A 19,915-nucleotide genomic window follows, 5' to 3' on the forward strand; every position below is an offset into this window, starting at 1 on the left:
ATTTTATTATTTTGTCTGTATGTACCATCGAATTGGATCCAACTGGTACAGAAGGAGATTGCCCCTCCTTCTCCAGCAGAGCATCTGGTAGATTCGAACCTCATCTTTGGGATTCCAGCTCAGCTTCTTGTCACCAGAGCTCACTGTTGTTGTTATGTGCCGTGGAGTCACTTGTGACTCATAGTGACCCTATGTACAAGAGCCCTAAACCCTGCTCTATCCTGTGCCAACCTTACTGTCTCTAACACACCTACCCCATTACCCCAGTCACTGAGTCAATCCATCTCATCTAGGGTCTTCCTCTCCTGTGCTATCCCTTAACCCTCCCAAGCATGATGTCCCTCTTTAAGGACTGGTCCCTCTTTGCAACATGCCCAAAGTATGTCAGAATCCTTCAGAATCCTTGCCTCCAAGGAGCAGCCCAGTTTCATCCTCTCCAGGACGAACCTGTTTGATCTTCTAGCAGTCCATGGCATATTCAATACTCTTCTCCAGCATCACAGCTCAAAGGCATCAATTCTCTTTCTATCACCCCTAGTCATTGTCCAGCTCTCTGACACGTAGCACACAATTGCGAAGATTATGGCCTGGATCAGGTGCACCTTAGTCTCCAGCCTGACATCACTGCTCTTTAGTACTCTAGAGATGTCCCTGACAGCTGACTTTCCCAATGCAATTTGTCTCTTGATTTCCTGGTTACTGGTACCAAAAGTCTTGATTGTGGATCCAAGAAAATAAAACTGTTAACAATCCAATCTCTTCACCATCCATTATGATGCTGCCAATTGGCCCAGTGGTCAGAATCTTTTCTTAATATTGAGCTTCAATCCATATTGAATGCTGTATTCCTTGACCTTCTCTGCAGCAAGTGCTTCAGGTTCTCCTCAGTTTCAGCAAGCAGGGTTGTGTCATCTGCATAATGCAGATTGTTGATGAGTCTACCATCAATCCTGATGCCCCATATCTAGGGGCTGTATATCTAAACAGAGGCTGACAATCTCATCTTTCTCCCACAGAACAATTGGTGGTTTTGAACCACTGACCTTTCAGTAAGCAGCCCCACACAGGATGCACTATTGCACCAGGGTTTCTGTATAAATAATCAAGCACTTTGCCATTAACAAAAAGGTTAAGAGCTTGCACCTCATGCACCTCGGAGGAGCACCCCAGAAGTAAGAGTAAGAGCCTGCAGTGGAAACGCTGTGGAGCAGGTCATGAGTTGGGATGGACTCCATGGAAACAGGTCTTCTGTGATGATGTGATGACCATCACCATCCATCTTACCCTGCTGCTGCTGTTGTTCTGTGTCCTCGAGTCAGAACCAGCTCATAGGTGAGCAGTGGATTTCCAGAGACTGACTCCCACTGCAGGAGACTGTCCATCTTTCTCCCGAGGAGCAGCTGGGTGATTCGAACCACCTGTCTTTGGGCTGGGAGTGCAACTCCTTCCCCAGCAGGTCACAAGAGCTCTCTCCGTCTTACCATCCTCATAGGAAACAGTGGGACAATCAGCCTGTGGGCCCCACAGCCAGGACTCCCCCTCACAGCCAGACAGAGGAGAGCCTGGCTCCTGCCCTGTCCCTCCCCTGGGCTTCCTCCTGCGGAGACTGGAGCATCACCAAGCTCTGGCCACGTCCGAGGAGGTACCCAGGAGTAAATCTGATGATGGTGCAAAGCACTTAGCACAGTGTCTGGCACCTTGTAAACACTTAATAAATGGTGGCTATGAATATTGCTATTAGTCTAAATTCAGTGCTGGGAAGCCAAACGGAAGAATTCTCTCTGGACCAGACACTAAGCTGAAAAAGTATCTTAGTCTGTGGCCAATCTCATGCAGGAGAATGTAAAAGAGGTGAAAAGTTCAGACTCCAGAATCTGAACACCTAAACTGGAATCCTTGAGACAGCAAGCCATAGTGTATGCTCTTGAGTTTATGTGTTTGATTTTGGGTTGTTTTCTATTGATTGGGGCAAATAATGGTTAATATATGGTAACACTATGACGATTAAAGGAGTTAATAAATACGTGTGAAGTATATAAATTGGCCTGTCACTTAGCCTTCCCGAAGGTTAGCTTTGTGATGGTGGAAAGGCGAAGTCTTAAGAAACTATTAGGAGGCTCTTTGGGGAAAAGGCTGAACACAGGTAGGAGGTCAATCTCTCAGGTGGCCCAGTACCAGAATTGGGTATCCTGTCCTTTTTGTACTTACTGAACTTTTTATTACGGCTTCAGTGAAAGTTTACACAGAATATTTGGATTCCAGTCAACAGTTCACACATATTTTGTTTCGATTGCCATTTCCCACTGTGTAACAAGCCCTCTTCCCACTTCCTCTGTATCCCCTGACTCCATTTGAAAATATGCCCTTTTGAAACCCGAGACTTAAAATTGTGAAATGAGCTTTTCCAGTTTTAGAATGTCTTTACTGTTCTTCTCCAGGCAGATGGGATGGCCTGAGTTTGCTTGGTCCGCAGTATCAGAAAGCTCAGTGTCATTCCTAGGCCTGAGGCCTAGCCGTCCACAGCCACCTTGCCAGGGCAGCCCCCTGGGAATGGTCTCACATGCTCACTGGGCATTGGGCAAGCAGGGTGGGGGAGAGGGCAGCAGGGGGCATCTGAGGCTTTTCTTAGCTCCGTGACTAGCTGGGCCTTGGCTTCTCAGCTCAGGGCTATCCAGGTACATGAGTCCCCCAGGATGTGCCCTAGATAACCCCACTGAAGCCAAGTATGTTGGAGGCCTACGTCCAAATGGCTCCAGTTCATCTGTGGGGTGAGAGGGCACAGGCCTCCAGCATTGCTGAGGATGATCAGATGTGGCTTCATAGACCAGCCAGGCTCCAGGTTGGAGCAGGAGAGCCCCGAGACAGCTGCCCATCTGGGGCTTTTAAGGGGCCTCATGGGGGGGGTCTCTCTGAGCCCCCTCTTTCTCCACTGCTGACGGCCTCCACATGGGCTGTTTGAGGATGTGCTTAATCCCAGGCTGTGATTTGCTGTACTGTTGTCATCACCGGCAGGCATTGCAGAGCACCTGCCACGTACAGAGCCGACGTGCACCCCTGGACTCTCCCAGCCTTGATCAGGGTCACCATTCATCTCAGAAAACTCAGAGGAAAGCAGTCCTGCAGCGTCCGCATCATCTGATTAAGCCCCAGCTCCACATTAAGAACGCCATTCTGTACACCTGTTTTGTAGAAGGTTTGACTATACTCTAGCCACAGGCGGGTGCTGTCCCCTCTTGGGATCCATGTGCATATGGATCTTAACACTCTGTTGACAGGAAAATGTGTTTCCAGAGGATTAGCTCAAGCTGTGGGGTTGCTGTGTACTGTTGAGATGTCATCGACTTACAGCTGACCCTGCAGTGAGTTTTCAGAGGTGGTAAATCACACGGGAGGAGACCACCCATCTTTCTCCCACAGAGCAGCTGGTGGATTCAAACCACACACCTTTGGGTTGGCAGCACAAGTCTTTATCACGAAGCCACCAGAGCTCCATATTAACTCGGGGGGATAGGTTATAGCCCGACTCCATCCTCATTCACCATCATCTCTCTTCTTTTTGAACTTCTCCTCTGGGGTCTCTGTCCCCGTATAGGCCTCTACTGCAGCTAAGGGGGTGAATGGAAAGAGGCAGCTTAGAACATCTCTTGCAAGGGTTGGTGAAGATGCTCAGTGTTTGCCAGAGTGAGGACTCGGGACCAGGGAGCATAGCCCTGGAATGAGCTGGAAGGGCCAAGACTGGATGGCCATAAAAGGAGGTCACTGGGAGGGGCCGTGTCCCTGAGCTGCGGCCAAGGCAGGAGTGGAGGAACCTCATCCGTGGACGGAGTCCAGGCGGGAGCAGTTCAGAAAGAGGCTGCCTGACCTTGTGAGGGTCCTGGGTGGCACCGATGGTCTGCTCTCAGATACTCACCTACAGGTTCGTGATTCCAACCCACCGAGGAGAGCTGCCGAAGAAAACTGCAGCTGGCAATCGGCTCCCGTGAAGGCTGAGGCTGGGAAAGCCCTGCATCGTAGTTCTACTCTGTAACGCATGGGTTTGCCCTGAGCCAGGCCTCATCTGGGACAATGTGACAGCCTGAAGCGATGCTCCTGGATGAAGCATTAAGTCTATCCTACACAAGGGGACATCTCTGAAAGGATCAAGTCTCAGTACCCTCTGCTCCATACACTTCGATGTCAGCTTCCCCCTTTGTCTGTCACCCCTGTATTATGAGGGCAGGACCATGCCTTGTGCAACTCTGGGTCCCCAGCACAGGGCTGGTCTCCTCCTGCCCATGTCTGGTGAAGGGCGGCATGAATGAATGGGTGAGTAAGACCCTCAGGAGGATGTGAGGTGGACTGGCCCATGCAGGGCCCAACACTCCTAGTGTTGTCACTGGTACTTGATGTCACTGTTAATGGAGATAATCTCCATCTCCGTCTCCGTCCCTGTCACCTCTGGGGGAACCAGAGCAGCCTGGTTCCCTCCCAACTCCCAGGTGAGTTTCAGGGTTTAGGGTATGATCACTTTATTTCCATGAGAGATTATCAAGTGCAGGCCCGCAGTTCACAGTAAGGACCTAGTTGGACCTACTGCCATGGTCTGCAGCGAGCTCAAAGGTGGCCTCTCCACAGCCGCTCTGCAGGAGGAAGGTGAGCGGTCTCCACCCTTGTGATTCACAGCCTCCAAAGTCCCCCTGGATGCTCAGTCATGAGTTGGTTCCAACTCGGCAGCAAGTTTGAGCTTGAATCAATATTCTGGTAGCAAGTGTGCTGATAACTCAGAGCTTACAGTTCTCCAGGGGTTTGATGCCACCAGCTGCTCCAAAGTCGAACAAGGGGGAGCCTCTTCCCATTGCGATTTGCAGCCTAGAAAAACCAGTGGAGGGGGGAAAAACCAAAACAATAAAAAAAAAACAACAGTGGAGGGGCACTGCAAGTCAGCTGCAACCTGACGACAGTGAGTTTGATTGTGAACCCTGCTCACATACTTCGGATGTTATAGGGAGGGACCAGTCCCTATAGATAGATCATGCTTGGTAACACCGAGAATCAGCAAGAAGACCTTCAACCAGGTGGTTTGACACAGTGGCTGCCGCAGAGCTCAGACATGGAAATGACTGATTGTGGCGACGATGCAGGACTGAGCCGCATTTCCTCCTGTCGTCCAAAAGGTTATGAGATAGCAGGAACTGAGTGACATTTAACAATAATAAACAGTGGTAAGGTGAGTAGGAAAGCAAAGGAACAAGGACAGGGCCTGCCATTGTGGCTTCGACACATTTCCTCAGGACCCAGCATCATCCCAGCTTGTCTCTGTTCAAGTCCTTCTTGATGTTGGAACCTTGGTTTGAGTCCTGACTCTACTGCTACAAGCCCATGAGGCACCCCTGCACAGTCAGTTCCATCATGCATATGAGACAATAGGTTCAGAGGGGCTAAGTCACTTGCCCAAAGTCACACAGCTAATTGATGGCAGGACTGAGATTTGCACAAGGCCCCGAGGTCAGAATTTTTTCAGAAAAATCCTAGGTGTCTCCAATCCTGAAGAACGACCCTGGAGAGAACTGGTAGCTTTCTAAAGGTATTATCAGTTGTTAAAGATCTGAAGCTCTGCCTGATGGACTGGACTAAGCAAAGCTTCCCTGCATTTGCCAAGGGAAGTAGCTGTTACAGACACCTCCAGGACTACCAGCCCCAGGATAACGGAACTCATTTCAACATCCCATCTGGAGACGCTAGACTTGTCCTTCTTGATGGAAAACTATAGAATTGGAAGCAGGAGATGGAGTAAACATCCTTGGTGCCCACCAGCCGTCAGCCTTGCTTCCTGCCCTGGACACCAGCTGTGTCAGAAAACTGCTCTCAGAAGGCCAGTGGCAGCCAGAATGGCAGGACCAGGAAGCCAAGGTGGTGAGGGGTTGGGGCACTTGAGAGATGCCACGGATTTCCATGGTGCACTTCCAGTATAGAGAACCATGATGCCTGAGAAACAACAATGCAAAATGCTATCTAATAAGCTCTGGATCATAGACACCTCAAGGCCAGGGAGGAGGGTTCTTCCATGTGCAGGCTGGGGACCCAGAGTGCCTGCCTCCAGCTGGGAGCCTGCAGACAAAGCCTCCAGGGGCCTCTTTAGGCAGCCCCGGGGACACCCCAAGAGACTGAATAAAGCCATGTGACTAGCCCTCCTGGCTTTTGCTTTGGGAAGGAACTAAAGCTTCTGAATTTGTGCAATGGTGTCACACAGAAGGGCTGCTGTGGTTGTTGCCAGTCAGCCCTGCCCTTCCTTTCTCAGACTCTTTCCAGGAAAGGGAACACTCCCAAAGCTTGTCTTAAGGCTACCCTCACAGACTACTCTCCTACTGCCCTGCCTGAGGCTAGGATTGCTCTGCAGAGAAGGTCAGTCTATAGCAAGGCCTTCAAAGGTGCTGGTCTGTGGAAAGAGGTGAGCTCAGGCTGGTCTAGGAGCCCTCAGGCATGCGTAGGTCAGGGCTTCTCTCAGCATACAGAGGTATAGCCCTCGTCCTCAGCAAGTTCTCATTTTTAAAGGACTTTTGCATAGACAAACCATTCCATCTCCTCCCTTCTTTTGGCAAAGGTGTTGGTGAGACGTTCTTAGCTCTATTTAGTCAAATCAGATTTCCCAGCAATAGTATCAGGAGGTCCTAGGAAAGGAGGCAACATTGTGTTCTGCCCGTTTGAGCCAGTTCAAGGGTTTTTAACTTGGATCCTACTTCTGCTGTCATGCCTGGTCTCCTTGCGCCCGAGTCAGTTAGGTTCCCTCAATATGTTACAGGTGGGTAGAGTCTCTGGGAGTCGCCCTTTCCTGGCTCCTGACTCCTGCTCTGGAGCCATCGCCCATAGTGTGTGTGCTGCTAACCAAAGGTCTGTGGCTCTCTGGTGGTTCGAACCCACCAGTGGCTCCAAGGAAGAAAAACAAGCAGTCGTCTCCTGCTAAGATTTACAGCCTCAGAAACCCAATGTCAGCTGTGAGCAGTTCTCACCACTCAACAACTGTGAATTGTCATTGCTTTGCTTCTCATGCAGGCTTCTTGAGCCAGCTCGTTTTCAGTCCTTAATCCTAAAGCCTATCCCAAGGGAAAAACATTATTACTGCTTAACTTTCTCAACCCTAGGCCTTGCAGACAGTGGCCCCATGGAAGTTCTGTGTTATGTTTAACCTAAACGCCTCTTGCTATGCAGAAGCTCCAGGTTATGTCTAACTTAAATAGCTCTTGCTAATAGGGACAGAAGGGTAGAGTGAGGTCTAGAGACAGGAACTCGGGCCAAAATAACCCCCAGAGGTTAGCAGGACGCACTAGCCGTTCTAGATGCAGAAAGTAGTTGGCCGGGACTCCCTTTCAGATAAGCACGAAGGAGGCAGCTCTGCTGTGTGCCGAGGAGATGGGCTCAACAGAAATCCCAGCCCTGGGAGAACTCTGGGCTCCTTCTCCTTTTAAGGCAACGTCTGAGCTCTCCAGCCTCACGAGCCCCAGCAAGCCCCAGCCCCACTCATTCCTGGCTATTTGGAGGAAACTGGTGATTAATCAGTCCTTTCCCCCACCCCCAGCCTGTTTTTCATTAGGTTCTTTTTAAAGGGTTGGCACCTCTCCTCAAGGACAGACACAGGACAGAACCAAACCAACTCGGACCTCAGGGTAGGGGAGTGCCCAGGAATGAGTGGGAGGAGTCCTGAATGAAGACAAGGGACCTAGTGTCAAGGCAGAGAGAGGGTTAAAATATGGGGAAACACAGTGGTTTGTGGGGGTGGGGAGGGTTGAGGTTCTGACTTGGAATCCCACATGTAAAACAGCTGGTTGGACTGGGCTGGGAGGAGGTGAGGTGGGAGACCCAGTGCCCGGAAGGATATGGGACAGTGGGAAAATCAGACAAAGTTACAGGGATGTGATGGGCAATGGTGAGACATACCAGAAATTGAACTTCCTGAACTTGCTGTGTGAGGTTGGTTATAATCTCACTGGATCCTCAATTTCCCTCAAACCGAGGCTTAGAAACAAAAGAGAATTCCACGGAGAGTTCTGGGCAGGGCACAGTGGAGCTGTGAGAAACCCTGAAATTTGCATGTTCGGGGTAAGGATAGGCTAGGCACCGATAAGGTGGTTCTGTCCAGCTCTCACCTCTAGATTTCTAGAGTAGAAAGAGCTTGTGAGGAAACCACTTAACTTGGGGAATGGAGGAGAGAATTCCTTAGTCAAAGTATGAGCCAATCATAAGAGTGCGCTGAAGGGGTGAAGTGTACACATGGTTAATGCCCTCAGTTATTAATGGAAAGACTTTCAGTTCAAGCTCTCCAGAGGCACCTCAGAAAAAAGATCTGGTGATCTACATCCCAAAACTTAGCTACTGACACTAAGTTCTGACCACTTAGCTGTTGACCCGACACACCCAGGGTCATCACGAGTCAGGATCAACTCAACAGCAAGTGGGTAAGAGGACACTGGTGGCTCAGTGGTAGAATTCTTGCCAAGTGTAGAGTTCAGGAGACCCTGGTTTGATTCCTGGACAGTGCTCTTTGTCAGCAGAAGTTTGTATGTTGCTGTGATGCCGAACAAGCTTCAGTAGAGCTTCCAGAAAGACTAAGATGAATTGGGAAGAAAGGTTTAGTAGCCTCCTTCTGACAACCAGCCAGTGAAAGCTCTCTGGTTTTCACAAAAGTTTCATCCTGTTGGGCATGGGGTCCCCATAAGTTTGAGAGTCCCCTTAATGACAACTGACAACAGCAAAAGGACTGAGCCATTACAGTTTACATTTCCTTTCTACAGTCTATTTGCACATTGCTCTTGTCATTTTCCTTCCAAAGGAAGGAACAGGACTGGTTACCTCCACTTTGGCTTCTGGTGGCCTCGTGGGTAAGAAATGTACTGCCAACCTAGAGACAAGCTGTTCGAATTCACTAGCTGCTTCACTGGAGATAGAAGAGCAATCTCCTCCCATGTGATTTACAGCCTCTGAAAACATTGAGTTGAGCTCAACTTTACCTCCAGCTCTGAGGGTCATGCCCAGTTCCCTGGCAGCCAACCCTCACGAGGGGACTTCAGCACTCCGTTGAGTCCCCAGGGCTGGAGTTGGGGCTCAGGACCCCGGGTTTAGGAGGAGGGAAGGAGCACATTCCAAGGCCCTGTCTCACCAGGCCTTGTGTCTCTTGGCTATATGCTGTGATTCTAGCCAAGAAGCCAAGGACTTGCACTGCTAAATAAACCCAGGGTCTAGTCCCCAAAGGCATGAGTTTGTAATGAAGGTACAAACTGTTTCCATAGGACCAGCTTTACTCCCCATTCCCTCATGGAGGTGGAGGGGTATGCAGGGCAGGAGAGAGATATAGGGCCCAGCGAGGGATATAGAAAGCTGCTCTCCTTTACCTCTTACCCTTCTTTCCACCACTGAGCTGGGCGCTCTTAAAAGACAGAAAATCCTCCAACACGTGAGCTGTCATCTCTTCCTATTGAAAGTCTTGCAGGAGAGGATATGCCAGCATCCCCTGAGGCCCTACTCGCTCTGAGATCCTTGTCCAGTTGGACAGATAAATCTAACATCTAATCTCAGAGGACCCTGCCACTCCCGTGCCAGACCTGCTCTTCTGACGGGAGTTCTCAGCAAGGCCTCAGGTTTAGTTAACTGTGGAGCGTGAGCTGGGGCCCTATGAAGAGGCTGCATCTGTGCTGCTCCCCTGACCCCGCCCACAGCCGCTCTGAACAACTGCTCAGATCTGTGTGGACAGCACAGAGCTGCAGAATCGTAGGTCCTGAATCTGAGTCCTCCAGGAGTTAGCTGGTCCAGGGGTCTCCAGGGCTTCCCCCAGAGAGATGTAAAGCTTTTACCAGGGAAAAATAAGGCGTCTGTAATGACTTCACATTGGATGTAAGGGTGTGTCCTTTATTCTGTGATGTCTCCTGACTTCTTCCTTGGCTTAGTTTGGTTGTCACTGGCTGTCCTGAAGTCAACCGGGAACAGTGACCCCATTCACAGTAGGATAAGATGCTGCTGGTCCTCATCATCCTCACAACCATTGTGATCCATACGGTATCCATTGATTGACCTTTGAAAGCAGATAGCCAGCCCTTTCTTCCTGGTTTGTCTTACCTGGAACCTCCACTAGAACTTGGTCAGCATATTGGTGGCACATAAACCTTCCCTGACAACGAGGTAGCAGCTGCATTTGAGGTGCATTAGCTAGAAATTAAACCCCAGACTCCCTCATGGAATGGGTTCTACCACTGAACCCCACTACCCCTGGTAGTGGTAGGAAGAATCCATAAATACCCTGATTGGTAAAATAAAATGTTAACAACTCTATGTTGGTCTTGTCAATAGTTTGAGAGGGTTTTTTTTTTCAACAATTTATTAAGCTACAAAATCTAGTATCTGGTTAACCGCTGAAGGCACCTGCCTCAAGTGAAAATGTACGAGGGCACCAAAAACTTAAGTCGTCACAGTAACTAATATGTCATTGCTGTATTTGGTAGCCTAGTGGGTAAGGAGTTGGGCTGCTAATCCAAAGGCTGATAGTTTGAATCAAACAGCCACCACCTTCTCTGCGGGAGAAAGATGAGCAATCTCCTCCTGTGTGATTTACAGCTTCCCGCTGGAGGGTCAGCTATGAGTCTTCCACCTTGATGGCAAGGAGGGGTTTGGGTTTTTTTTAAAGAGATATTTTATAAAAATCAAAGGCAATCTCAGTCACACATGGACATATACTGCATGGTGCCACTGTGTAAAACAGGACTGACCTCGGGGTTGGGGGAAGACTGAAAAAGATGGGATAAATAATGGATATTGCATTTAAACAGATGAGGGAGAGAACTGTTTACAAGGGATATGTGATTAGGTATTATAGTCATGACAGGAGTCCAGAATGAAGGCTACACAGTGGAGTGGACCTGGGGGGAGGGATTGTAAACCAATGAAAGAATTTTTCTTTTACTTTTCAAAGACAAGAGTGAACTGGGGGTGGGGAGGAGTGAGCAGGGAGAAAAGTGTAACAATGAATGAATGGAAATCCAAAGTCTCTGTAAATTTTCATTAAAATTAATAATAATAATTAAAAAATTTAAAAAGAAAACAAAAAAATCAAAGGCAGTAAAAATTCCATAAGAGATAAAGTATCAAAAGCTTAAATAAGGACAGAATCGGTATTACTGATTTCCTCTTTTGCCTCCAACTCCAGTGTGGCTCAGCAAGGCACTTCTACTAGGATTGTATCTAAATCACCCCTGACAGAGATTGCAGTTCTGGACCCAAGAATCTTCTAGGGAAGTAACTGCCACGCCTCCTCCGATGTTCATTTTAGCCCCACAGATCTGAGGCTTGGAGTCTGGCTCTGGAAGCTGACCCCCTATTATGCTGTCTTCATTAGGTACATCCCTGCCACTCTCCCAAACCCAGACTGTCCTTCAGGGGCACAAAGGCCGTTCTAGAAATGCTCCTGCACCCTCGCCCTCATATGCATACTCTCCTTCTGTCGCCAACTCTTCATGTTTATTTTTCTTTTCTGAATTCTTAGGAAAGCAAGCAAGTGGAGACCAAGACTGATGCCAAGAATGGAGAGGAGAGGGGCAGAGATGCCAGCAAAAAAACCCTGGGCCCTAGACGGGATTCGGACCTTGGGAAGGAGCCAAAAAGGGGTGGCTTGAAGAAAAGCTTCTCTAAAGACAAGGATGAGATGGACGGCAAAAACAACGAGAAGCCCAAGGAGGAGAAGATCATCAGGGGTATTGACAAGGGCCGGGTCAGAGCTGCGGTGGACAAGAAGGAGGCAGGCAAAGATGTCAGAGGGGAGGACAGGGTTGTGGCTACGAAGAAGGAAGAGGAGAAGAGGGGGAGTGGCCAGAACGCAGGCTTGAGCAGAGACAAGGAGAAGAAGGGAGAGGAGCTGAAGGAGACAAGCAAGAAGGAGGATAAAGAGAAGGGAAAGGGCGAGAGTGGGAAGACAGATGCCAAGAAAGAGGACGAGAAGTTGAAAAGAGGAAATGGGAACGCAGAGCTCAAGAGGGAGGATGAGAAGGCCAAGAGAGGCAGTGGGGCCACAGACACCAAAAAAGAGGAGGAGAAGGTCAAGAAGAGCGAGTCCCCGAGCGAGAGCAAGGCCAAGGCCCCGGAGGGAAGCAGTTCTGAGAAAGGCAGCCCCGCCAAGCCTGCCGAAGGCACCGCCAAGCGTGCGGAAGGCACCGCCAAGGTGGAGGAGGAGGCTGCCCCCAGCATATTTGATGAGCCGCTGGAGAAAGTGAAGAACAACGACCCGGAGATGATAGAAGTGAATGTCAACAACTCGGACTGCATCACCAACGAGATCCTGGTGCGCTTCACCGAGGCGCTCGAGTTCAACACGGTGGTAAAGGTGTTCGCGCTGGCCAACACTCGCGCCGATGACCACGTGGCCTTCGCCATCGCCATCATGCTGAAAGCCAACAAGACCATCACCAGCCTCAACCTGGACTCCAACCACATCACGGGCAAAGGCATCCTGGCCATCTTCCGGGCCCTGCTGCAGAACAGCACGCTCACCGAGCTCCGCTTCCACAACCAGCGGCACATCTGCGGCGGGAAGACGGAGATGGAGATCGCCAAGCTGCTCAAGGAGAACACCACGCTGCTCAAGCTGGGCTACCACTTCGAGCTGGCCGGGCCCCGGATGACCGTCACCAACTTGCTCAGCCGCAACATGGACAAGCAGCGGCAGAAGCGGCTGCAGGAGCAGAGGCAGGCCCAGGAGGCCAGTGGAGAGAAAAAGGATCGGCTGGAGGTGCCCAAGGTGGGCGCCCTGGCCAAGGGCTCCCCTAAGCCGTCACCCCAGCCCTCTCCCAAGCCCTCACCAAAGAACTCACCCAAGAAAGGGGGTGCTCCAGCGGCCCCACCGCCGCCGCCACCTCCTCTGGCCCCACCCCTGATCATGGAGAATCTGAAGAACTCACTCTCACCAGCTACCCAGAGGAAGATGGGAGACAAAGTCCTCCCTGCCCAGGAGAAGAACTCACGCGACCAGCTACTGGCCGCCATCCGCTCCAGCAACCTCAAGCAGCTCAAGAAGGTAAGTAGCTGTGGGCATGGGCCAACGGGGCTACGGCTGGGTGGGGGCTTGGAGGAGAAGACAGGGCTGCCAAGAGGAAGGAAGGCTGCACAGGGAGTTCGACAGACTCCCAGATGCCAGGGGACTTCAGATCATCTCATCCAGCCCCCTGTTTCCAGGCAGGAGTCCTTACATCTCCTTTTGAGCTGAGACTCCATCCCTCCTTCAAGGAGCTTCCTTCAGCATCTCACTTCACACTTCTCACTACACCTCCCACCCCCCATCCTGCAGTTAAAACTGTCCAGAGATGGAGAAGGCCATCGTCCTTCAGCAATTCTGCCTCCAGTCTTTCTTTTAAAGTCTCTTCTTCCGCACTATGGCCTTTGTTTTACACAGATCAGCCAAGTCCATTTATCCCAAAGAACTCTGGGAGCTTTACGCCTTTGGAGAGCCCTCCCTTTGCATCTTTGGAGCTCGGGTGGTGTAAATGGTACACAGTACCAGGTCTGTAGAGAGCTGCACTGCCAGACAAAAGGCCATGCCTCTCTAGCCATTAGAATCCATGTCAGCACCTCTTTGGGACAAAGATGGGCAATCTCCTTCTCTGAGATTTACAGCCTTCAGAAACCCACTGAAGAGTCAGCTAGGAGTGGGTTCTAGCCCGACAGCAATGACTGACTGACTTTGACTAACGAGTGTCGTGAGCTCATAAGCTACTTCCTAGCAACCCCTGTCTAGGACACAAAGCCATGCCCACATGCCCATCTGACTGGGAGGAGGCAGCCAACCCTAACTCCACAGCACAATCTGGGACTAGATTCCAGGAGAGATTACCATCCCAATTGTAATGCCAGTGGTCATTTGATGCTATCCAATTTTTACAGAAAAACAATAATAATCCATCTGTGTTAGCACCTCATTTATGAACTCTGCAGTCATATGAAAATAGTGATATTATATGTCATCGAGTTGGGCCTGACTCATAGCTAACCCTCCAGCAGGTTTTCAGAGGCAGTTAATCACACAGGAATTGATTGTCCATCCTCCCACATAGCAGCTGGTGGATTCGAACCACAGCCCACTAGGCCACCAGAGCTCCCCAATATCAAGGTATCGGGAATATAATCCTCTCAGAAAGAAAGTAGGGGAGATGCATTCCAGAGACCCCTGCCAAGGTCCCTTTCCTAACCCGTCTCTGCTTTGTTCCTACAGGTGGAAGTGCCTAAATTGCTTCAGTAAGACCTGGCCTCACCTCCCAGGGCTACACAGACCCCGCCCGCCCACTCCCACCCGACCTGTTGACCTGTTGTGGATGTTCTTTGTCCTCCACGGGAGAGCTTGAGGCCTGGGCCATGCTCAAGAAGGAGGCCTTATCCCTTCTCACTTTCCTTTTCTTGTCTCTGAGGCTCTCCCCAAATTTTCTTTTACTTGGAGCTGAGGTTTCTGGACAAGAAGGGTCCTGTTGACACGTCACTGAGAAGATGGCCCTGTCCTGGGCCCAGGTCGCTGGCAAGCCGTGGACGGAGAGATCCAGCAAAGATATCCCACAGGGACCACATAAGCACCCCAGCCCCACAGACCTCCTGGGCCAGGATTCAGACCTCTGAGGAGCCCTTGGGGCAAAGCTGCTGGGCCGTGGCACTCTGTGTGGGGAAATGGCAGAGAAACTGAGAGAGTTTGGGACCTCAGGAGGTGGGGAGGGCTGAGGCTTCCCCCAAACCCTTCCCTCTATGAGCCTAGGCTAAGCAGAGGCCATGGGAGGGGCGGCTCCCTGGATGGACAGTTCTTGACAGAGTGTGGGCTCCAGAGGGGAGGTCTGTGACCGGCAGTTGCTGGACCTGAAGGTTTGATGCCAAAGCAAACATTTTCCTCACACCCATCTGCTGTTGTATAAATAGCTGTGTATCTGTTTTTCCATAAGATTTTATAATATATACAAACCTAGCTGTGAATGGCTGTGGCCACCTTCCTTCTGCACCCGGGGCCCTGTGGCTCACCCTTGCTGTCTGGGAGTCACCAGCTGGAGTCATTCTCGGGGATGGTGAGGCCAAGCAGAGCCGAGGGCCCTGAGATGGCTATATTAGGAATGCTCAGGAGATGCTTGGTCCATGACTCTTCCTAACTGTGGGCTCGGGGCCAGCTCCCCACAGCATCATAAGCCCCAAAAGACAGCCATCACTGAGCAGGCAGAGAAGTGGAGTGACTGTCTGTGGAACAGCACCCACATGGGTGTGGGCTGGTCACTCCTAACCCTCTCCCTACACCCCAAGTTCAATCTCTGCCTAAGTTGCAGGCCATCCATCAAGGTCCCTACTCCACCATCACGTATAATCAAAGGCATCTTTCTGACTTCTCTTGGCTTGAAGTTGCTGACCCACCTTGGCACTATGGAGTTGCCACCTTGGACCTGAGCCACAGAGTCTTTTCTGTTTCCTGGTCTTGTTTCGATGACAAGGAGCACAGTAGTTTCAGTATCTGTGGGATGAGAATGAAGATGGAGGAGTGTCTCCACTACAAAGCCAAATCCCTGAGCTAGGGCAGGCTGGGCTCAGATCCCAAGGTTCACCCCACCCCTGCTCCCCTCTTCTTGCTTTTCCTCCAATTACATAAGCAAAGGCTGGACCCAGGAGGGGGAAGACAAACACCTGTTGGCTCCCAGACTTCAAAGGCTTTTAGCTAAACTCTCATACTCTAACCAAAAGGTTGGCAGTTCAAACTCATGCAACAGTTCCTCAGCAGAAATATCTAGGGATGAGCTTTCGTACAGATTAAAACTCTCATTGCTGTCGAGTTGGAACTGACATGGATAGAATGTAAATCCCACAGAGATTGTCCATATTTCTCTCATGGACCACCAGATGGATTCAAACAACTGCTTTTGGGTTTGTAGCCAATTTCTTACCCATTCACCCACTAGGCTGTTTCATGGTGTCATTATGAGTATTGAATATACCATGGACCATTTATGATGCTGTTTCATGGGGTCATTATGAGTCAAATCAACTGAATGGTACACAACAGCAAGCCCAGCCAAAGCCTCCATTGACTGTGTGCTTCTAGCTACATGATTTATGTAATTGTGCGAATCCTTACAACTCTGTGAAGTGGAACCAACAGACCCCATTTCACAGGCAAAGTCTGGCTCAGAGAGCTTAACTGCGGCCAGGCAGTAAATAAAAGGCAGAGCTTCAGGTCTTTAGCTGCTTGAGCTGCTTCAGGTAACACATTCCCACTGACCCTTTATTGAAATCAGACTGTTGACCATGCCTCAGGACAACAATGGGAGCCAAAATCCCAACCTCCAAATCTTAAGGCTCCACTGCAACCTGTCACCTTGCTGTTTGTTGTTATGTGCTGTCAAGTCACTGTGACTCATAGCGACAATATGTACAACAGCTCTGAACCATGCTCTATCCTGAGCAATCTAATCTCATTGTCTCTGACACTCCTTCTCCCATTACCCCAGTCACTAATCAGTCTACCTCATTGAGGGTCTTCCCCTCCACCCTCCCAAGCATGATGTCCCTCTCCAAGGACCTGTCCCTCCTTACAACATGTCCAGAGTACGTCAGACGAAACCCCAGAATCCTTGCCTCCCCAGGACGAGTTTGTTTGTTCTCCTGGCAGTCCATGGTATAGTCAATACTCTTCACCAGCACCACAGCTCAAAGTCATCAATTCTCTTTCTATCTTCCCTAGTCATTGTCCAGCTCTCTGTCATCTTAGGAGGCCCTTTTCACTCTGTCCTAGAAGGTCACTATGAGTTAGAATCCATGGCAGTGGGCATGGAGTTTTTTATTTACTATTCTCCAGAAAAAAAGGAACAAAGGGCTGAAAGCACCACAGATTGTGAGGCGGGGGCATCATCTGGCAGCGTTTCCTTGCGTCACTACGAGAAGAAGCTGCCCTTACTCTCTTGGCAGGTTCTGGCCCCGGATGCTGTTGTCATCCCTTTGAACCTGATTTCACTGGGATGCAGGCTTTTCTGTGTAGGGGTGTTGGGCTCCCCGGGAAGGCTGCCTTACTTTCAAGGAAGGAGCCTAGAAAGAGGGCATCTGGCTCTCCAGAGTGCCTCGCCCTCTGGAGACTGACCGAACCGCAGGTTCACCCACTGTTGGATCTCCACTGTGGCCAGAAGTTGTTATGCACCCTCCCGCGGGTTTTCGGAGGCAGTAAATCCCACAGGAGATTGCTCATCCTTTTCCCACACAGCACCTGGTGGATTTGAAACACAGGCCTTTGTTCGAGTTAGCAACACTTACCACTAGACCACCAGATCGCCGAGAAGCCTGAAGGAATGGGGAGTGAAGCGGTCCCCATCCCACAAGGGGTCCAGTACGTTTGTCTCCCACCCCAACCTGCTTGTGGCCAGAAGCTGTGCCAGCCTCACCCTACTGCTGCAGGTGGGGGAAGAGGTGGGGTGCACACCCCCCACGACTTCAGCTGGGCAGAGGAGGGTGCTAGATGAAAGGAAACTGCACTGCTGCCAGGCCTGGTACCCTCCAGCGCCGGCCCTACCCCCTGGCAGTGGTCACCTGTCTACAGGGCTTTCCTTCCCAAAACTCTAGAGTGAGGCGTGGAAAGAGTGTGGAAAGAATCTAGTGTGTCCTCCCGCACACACTTTTTCGTAAAGGGGGAAGGATGTAGTTCCTCTGAGACAAATGAAACTGAGAAACTAAATCTGGAGTTTGGGGGAGCTCTGGTGGCCTAGTGGCAAGAAGCTGCACTGCAATCCCAGAGGAACGCGGTTCAAATCCACCAGATGCTCTGCCGGAGAAGGAGGCGCAATATCCTCCTGTACCAATCAGATCTGATTTGACGGTACACGCACACACACACACAAAAAAAAAAATCTGGAGTTTGAGGTCTTTTGCCCACACTGAGTGAAGGGAGGGCCTGACCTCCACAGCGCCCACCTGCAACCTCCACCCGAGTGCCCCCAGGCCACCCTTCCCAACCCTCCCTGTATTACCTCGCCGGTAATAAGGGGTCAGTTATTAAGGAGTGAGGGACAGCTCGCCCTTCTCCCCTGTGGGCTGCGGGGCCAGCCTGCATCTGATCACATCTCAGACTTCTCACAGTCCACTCTCCTGCAGTCCCCCCACCTTCCTCACTTTCCAGGGGACACCAGGGTTAGGAACCTGGTCCTGGCACCTGGACCCGTGGGCGAGATGGCTGGTGCCAGGGGCTGCTGAGACCATGTCTGACTTCCCACTGCAAGAGTTGGAGGTGGCGAGAATCGTGGGGTTGTCAGCCAGGCATTGAGTTGAGACATTAGCCGCTTGAAGAGGTCTGTGAGGTGGAGGGTGTCACCCCCACCTGGAGTATGTCACAGGGACCCCAAGCCCCTTGAACCATCACCCATTCAACACCCTTCCCTCCTCCACTTCCAGGACAAGGTCACAGGTCCTTGGCTCCCTGTTGCTGTCTCCTCTCACTTCCAATCCCACCACTCCACCCTCTCACTGCTTGTCTGAAGCCCCCTCTCTGCCTCTACTACTTCATTCTTCTTACAAACCCTTTTCCCCGTGGCATCTCTCCTTTTCCTTTCTAACCTTTCCCTGTAGCCCCAATTATATTTCCTTGTGTCCCTAACCTTTCCCTATGACCCTAATTCTATTCTCCTGCGTCCCCACCCTGGCTGTCTCCTTACATCAGCACTCCTACAAACCCTCCCCCCTTTAGCTCTTCCTCCCACCCCTCATGCCTGGATAGGCCCCCAAAATGCAGTTCATGTGTTTGTGTAAGAAAAAAAAATTCCTCTGCTCCATCTAGGCCTCTCAGATGCTCCCCATCCCCACCCTGCATGATACTCAATGTTCTCTCTCAGCCCAGCAAGATCTCACTTACCCAGGTGGGCTCCCCTAAACATTGAGGGCCACTGTCCCCTAGTACTCCACACAACTGCCCTTGTAGGGTATCTGATTGGTCTCAGAGGAATTTGAGGAAAAAGGTAACTCAAGGAGCAGATACAGCTCTGTACATCCTCTGATCTTATGAGTCTGCTCTTGACCCTCTGGGGACCAGCCTATGGGAGAGGGTCAGAGGAGGTCACAGTGCTGTGGGAGGGATTCAGGAACGTTGCCTCAACTAGGAGTGGGTGCCAACTAGACGGTACATCACAACATGAGCTTAGAGCTTCAAACCCACACCGTGGCATTGCAGAAACAAGAGCCGACAATCTCCTTCAGTGAAGATTTCAGCCAAGAAAACCCAGCAGAGCATAGTTCCAGTTTATAAGACCTGGGGTCACCTTCTGGTTTGGTTTTGTTTTTTTCACATCAGATGGGTAGTGTGTCCATATCGTAATAAGGTTTAAAGGGTGGCACATATACAGAAGTATGAAGTCCCAATCATCACGCTTATGAACTGGAAAAGGATCACCATCTGTTGAAATCTACTCAACGGGCATCCAGTTTGCTTTTGATGTTGGTACTTAAGAGAAAGGGAGGTGCCTACGATGGTCAAGGAGGCCTGACCCCTAGTGGGAAACCTCGGTAATACAAATGAGCATCCCCCGCCCTGGCCAAATTCATCATCTCCCAGAACCCTCAGCTTGGGATGGTGGTGCCTGTGGATGTGGGTACGCTGACGCGCCAGCCCGGCCACCTGCATTCAGTGCCTTTTCTGGGGAGGGGGAGCCGCATCAGTCTGGCTGTGCTGCTAAGTGTGGATGGGCCCAGTGAAAAGTCAGACAAGTTACATCTTAACAGCTTTAATCCAGCAGGCCAGAGCCCTGGCCAGTGGGGCAGCCAGAGAGGTGGGCTACTGTCAGCTTCTGATGGAGCCTTCCCATGCCCCCATCCCATCCCATTCCAGAGTATGCAGGCAGGATGGGTGCCCACCCTCCTGGCAAGGTTTGGGAACAGAGGGACTATTTGAAAGCAGGGGCTGTGAGCCAGGCAATCA

The 19,915-nt window shown here is 50.8% G+C and overlaps 1 protein-coding gene across 1 annotated transcript in view; it reads left to right on the plus strand.

Moving 5' to 3' along the window:
• Positions 1 to 14,245, plus strand: part of LMOD1 (leiomodin 1 (smooth muscle)) — a 57,593-nt gene extending 43,348 nt beyond the window's left edge. Inside the window, exons 2-3 of the mRNA XM_006890542.1 lie at positions 11,504 to 13,027; positions 14,219 to 14,245. Coding sequence (XP_006890604.1) covers positions 11,504 to 13,027; positions 14,219 to 14,245 — 1,551 coding nt within the window. The remainder of the gene's footprint in view (positions 1 to 11,503; positions 13,028 to 14,218) is intronic.
• The last annotated feature ends 5,670 nt before the right edge of the window (positions 14,246 to 19,915 follow it).

The sequence above is a fragment of the Elephantulus edwardii genome, unplaced genomic scaffold (assembly GCF_000299155.1).
Source record: "Elephantulus edwardii isolate Elephantulus edwardi_28Jun2011 unplaced genomic scaffold, EleEdw1.0 scaffold00090, whole genome shotgun sequence".
Classification (NCBI taxonomy): Eukaryota; Metazoa; Chordata; class Mammalia; order Macroscelidea; family Macroscelididae; genus Elephantulus; species Elephantulus edwardii.